At 40.1% G+C, this 5,135-nt stretch overlaps 1 protein-coding gene across 1 annotated transcript; it reads left to right on the forward strand.

The window, feature by feature from the left end:
* Nucleotides 1-1,741: 1,741 nt before the first annotated feature.
* LOC306758478 (uncharacterized protein) lies at nt 1,742-3,573 on the forward strand (the record flags this gene model as incomplete). The annotated part of the gene is made up of 5 exons (XM_079243805.1): nt 1,742-2,018; nt 2,382-2,516; nt 2,607-2,725; nt 2,937-3,040; nt 3,123-3,573. The coding sequence occupies 5 exons, from the start codon at nt 1,742-1,744 to the stop codon at nt 3,571-3,573; spliced, it is 1,086 nt and encodes a 361-aa protein (XP_079099931.1).
* Between the last annotated feature and the right edge of the window lie 1,562 nt (nt 3,574-5,135).

Genomic DNA, 5,135 nt, shown 5'->3' on the forward strand with positions numbered 1-5,135 from the left:
TTGTCATTTACAGGTTGCAGAGATCCCTCCTGGTTCCTCTTACCAAACACAGGGAAGAATGCAAAGTTCAGTTGAAATATTAGGGATCTAATGTATCATTTTCATAGATCGATTTTCTTTTTACATTTCTTACTTGCTCATCGGAGTCTAACAGCAGACTCTGTTCTAATGATTCAGCAGCAACTAAAATTGGAAACAAAAGATCTGCTCAAATGATGAATTTACAGTTAAGTACTCTGGTCACTTTTAAAGATGTGTGGATCAGACTGACTGGAAGAGAAGGATGTCATCATTTTCTTATTCCTTTCCATTGTAGTCACACCAATATCTGTGGTTATTTTTCCACGGTTGAATAACTGATAGTCACTGCTGTTTTCCACTCTATTTTGTTAAAAGCAGATAAGAGCATGCTTTATTATGATCACACACTCAAATCAGAAGAAAAGAAGTCTTTAGTTTCCTAATCATAATAAAATCATAACATCAGGAAAATTGGTGACAAAGATCTAAATGGGTAAAAAGAAACATCTGCTTGAAACTTTCAAACATCACTGTGAGCTTTAAAAAATAATTTGAGAGTAATATACTACTAAAACAGTACAAGAATGAAAAACTCAAGGACATGTACTCACCACAATGGCAGTGAACTGTGTAGTACTGATTCTAACTTCCTTGTGTTGTCAGTATCCTTGGAGAAGAAGAAGCAGTTCTTACATATAAACATATTGTCATGTTCTGACAGGTTATGATATACACAAACCCTACAAAAAGTGTTAAAAGAAAACAAGTTAAAACGTGGACTTTTTTGTTTGTTTTTTTTGGGGGGGGGGAATAAGATTTTATTAGGAATGTTATGTTATGGTTGAGTTTAGAATATTTCTTAATAATTTTTTAGATAAATTACAGATAAATTAGCCTTGAATAGAAACCTGTACACGTACTCTATAATTTTCTGATGCAATTTTTATGTATTTCTTCCTGTTAAATAGACATGTACATAAATAGCCTAAATAAATTGTCAACTTATCCAGATTTCATTGAAGGGATCAGTGATAAAAAAAAAAATAAATAAAATAAATAAATACACAAACTTGAATGTGGAAACATAAGAGTTCTATATGTAACCCAGCTGCTTACAAACCACTTGTAAGGTTAGTTTACCTGTTTAGATAAGTTGCCATGCATGTTTAAATCTTGATTAATAGTCTCATCATTTCTTTTTAGATTTAAACAGAATTAGATTAAAGCGTGCAGCAAGGATTTTTTTTACAGCTATATCTATTTTTTAATATATCATATTACTTTTTCAGTATAAGTTTAAGAAAACATTGATGACACGACAGTGTTGATTATAATCAAGAGAATAAGCATTGCAGTTATAAGTTTGTCATTCACTGCCATATTACCATTTCTCCAACAGATGGCAGAGCAATCATGCATTTTACTGTTATCTAGGTCAAAGAAAAATGTCTGGTTATTTACTTGTAAGATATGAAACATCCAGTGGTTTTACAAGCTCAAGTAATATTAATCAATCACTAATGCGCAGCCTCAGGGCGTTTGTTCCATTCCATCAGGTGTAACCCATTTTAAATAATTAAAGACCACCTTCTGTGCTGTTATTTGATTGGGCGTTGCAGCGTCAGACGCACTTGCTGTCGGAAAACGTGTCAATAGAAATAGTTGAGACGAAACACGTTATTCCAGCTCTGTGTTTTCAGGAGTTACGCACTATTGAATGATGCGTAAAGAAAAAAGGAAAAGTGCCTCTGTCTGTTTGGCTGCAGTCGTGATTCTGACATGTCATTTAGTGCAAACAACAGACTGCCTTCGACTAAAGAAAACAGAGAAACAAAAACCACCGGCAGATGCTGCTGTCGCCACTCCGGCGGGCGTTCAAGAAGGACAAATCGTGTTCAGAGACGTTCTGCGAAAAGGCTCAGGGGGAACGGAAGGGACCGGGAAAGCCTCCTCCAATGCTACTGAAGAGGAAACGGCTTATCAAGCGGACTTCCCAGGCATGTCCACCTCATCCCGTTTATTTGCTTTGTAGTAGTATGCCAATTCTTATACATCAAGTAAGCAAAGCTACTGCTATTTTAATATTGCAACACAAACTGTTGGAAAGTAGAATATACACCATTTGTCTAATTGCTTTCACTTTGCCAATAGGAAAGCTTTTCAATGGCAGATAATGCTGCCGTTATCCTTTAGGTTCTGTTTCAGTTTGTCGAGCGTCCCCCTCAAGCTACTTCGAGGTTTCTATTGAGTTTGGTTACACTTTTTTCTTTTTTTTTTTCTTTCTCTCTCATTCACCAAAAAAAGGCTATTTTGGTTTAAGTTGAGCTTTTTTTTTTTTTTTTTTTTGTCCCCTGCAACAGGCTGGTCCAATTTAAAAGATTATGTGTCGTCAAAAGACAAATGGAACCACATGGGAACATCTCTGCACTGTTTAGGAGATCACATGAAGTTTAGGTACCTTGGACCTGAAGCTTCTCATCTTACAGTGGAACAAGGTATTTTTGAGCTTCAGTGACTGTTGCATTTCAAAATGATATGTTTATGCCAAGGCTAGCATTATGGTGCAAATCTCTTATTGCCCTTAGAGGACAAATCACATCTGCCTGTGTCCTTGGTCCCCCCAAAATGTGGCTATAACATGCATGGTAACTCCCTGGTATTTATTATGACGGTTCCATATGATGGCTGCCATGTGGTTCAACAGGTAATATTTGCTGATATACAATTAAAGTGTTGACTTTGTAATCCATTTAGGGTAAAAACCTTGTTGGCCCTGATAACTGATTTTTGGCTACAAGATGCCAGCGTTGCTCTAGTTGACTGCTAACCTTTTAGTGTAGTTAAGCTTACTACTAACTGGGTGACACTTATGACAAGATTGTGATACCTTGCTCTAATTTGCTTTCATCTTACAGGGTGGAAGCTATGTACTACCACTGAAGTGGCATGGGAATCCAGTGTCCCTCTTGTGTCCCAAACCTGAAACAGATGAGCCTCAAAAGCACTATTTGCCTCATAAGCACCACTGGCCCTTTAAGCATCATGAGCCTCATGAGCCTCATAAGCATCATGAGCCCCATAAGCATCATGAGCCCCATAAGCATCATGAGCCCCATAAGCATCATGAGCCCCATAAGCATCATGAGCCCCATAAGCATCATGAGCCCCATAAGCATCATGAGCCCCATAAGCATCATGAGCCCCTGGGTCATCACAGGCACCACAAGCCCCTGGGTCATCACTGGCACCACAAGCCCCTGGGTCATCACTGGCACCACAAGCCCCTGGGTCATCACTGGCACCACAAGCCCCTGGGTCATCACTGGCACCACAAGCCCCTGGGTCATCACTGGCACCACAAGCCCCTGGGTCATCACTGGCACCACAAGCCCCTGGGTCATCACTGGCACCACAAGCCCCTGGGTCATCACTGGCACCACAAGCCCCTGGGTCATCACTGGCACCACAAGCCCCAGGAGCATCACTGGCACCACAAGCCCCAGGAGCATCACTGGCATCCTAATCCCCTTGAACACCTCTGGCTGCATTTGAATCATAAACACTATGATGACCAGGTTCAAATGGCCCCAAAGGTAAATCAGGATGCCCAGGTTCAATCTGCCCCTCAAGCAAGCCAGGATCCCCAGATTCAGGTTTTGCCACCAGTTTATCACTTGCCTCATGCAAACCCCTTTTCAAATCCAGTTTCCTCATTCCTATCCTGCAACAACTGATCATGCCGCAAACCTGCCTGAATATCCAAATTATCCCCCTTATGCTCAGTTTTCTTATCCTTTTGTCCCCCCCTCCCCCACAACAACTGAACCAACTACCACTCAAGAACCAAAAACTGTAACTTTTCCACAGATGCCTCTTTCATACTTTCCGTGGTCTTTTGGACCCCATTATCCAAACATGATGCCTGTGTATCCTTATGATGTTCCTAAAGTGCATTATCCATGGCATCATGGATTGGAAACAAAGCCAACAGTGCCTCCATCTGCAGTTGCCCAGGCTCCAGATACTCCCCTGCCTTTTTATCCACCTGAACACCTGCCTTTTCTTTCTTATGAACATGTGCTTTTTCCACACACGTCTCGCCAAGGCTAGTCAAACTGAAACAATAAATGTTTTGAAAGAAACTGGTGGTGACTGCTCATTTGCATATCTAGCTTAGTTAAAGCTTAAAATAAATGGTTCTTAAAATGTCTAAGTCATTAAGTTTTTAACTGTTATGAAAAGCACAAAAACCTCTGTACAACAGAAGTGGTTTTAATGGTGTAGTGTTTGAGCACAATCTAATTTCAGTGTGTCAGCGGTTTGACACCCCCTATAATTTTATTGGCTGCTAAATTGTCAGACTATGCAGAAGGTGAGGGGTGGGATTACACTGTAGAAGGACGGTATGTTAACCCTCTATGGCATGACTTTTTATTTTATGAGGAAAAAAATATTCCACCCTAGTTTGGGAGCTTGGAGTCCTTATATATCAGTCAGAAAATCTGTGCCCCCCCCCCAACCACCAGATTTTGGTTTGTTGCCTCAGGGCAACAACATGCTATGAGGGTACTAAAACGGCAAGGTTTTTTATATTATTGGAATGAAGAACAAAAAAGTAATCCTTTAGAAAATTTTATTTCAATTGCAACAAGTTTTATTTAAACAAATTGCCACAAATGATCAATTAGTGCATCAGAGATTAGCTGCAGTGTGTGTTTGTTTCTGTATGTGTGCTCTTTGTGGTACTGTGTTTATCTTTTATACAAAGCAGTCTGTGTCACTCTGTATGAAACTTCTTGAAGTAGTTGCTGGTGGATGTGAAACAGAGGTGGCCATCACATTTTTGGCACTTGGCTTTAGGTGTATCTATTCATCCTGGTAGCTTGCATCTCCCTTTCTCATCCATTACCATCCAGTGGGCTGTGGCATCCAGACGCACATCATAGACCGGAATAGGTGTAGTGGGTCTTCTTCACCTCTTTTCCTCGTTCTCCGCAGCAATTGTGGAACTGGGACGACCTTTCTTACGCTCCAGACTATGTTGTCTATATATATGTATGTGTATATATATATACATATATGTGTGTGTGTATTGAATTTCCCTGTGGGGATTA

This window comes from Telmatherina bonti (assembly GCF_933228915.1).
Source record: "Telmatherina bonti genome assembly, chromosome: 7".
NCBI classification, from domain to species: Eukaryota; Metazoa; Chordata; class Actinopteri; order Atheriniformes; family Telmatherinidae; genus Telmatherina; species Telmatherina bonti.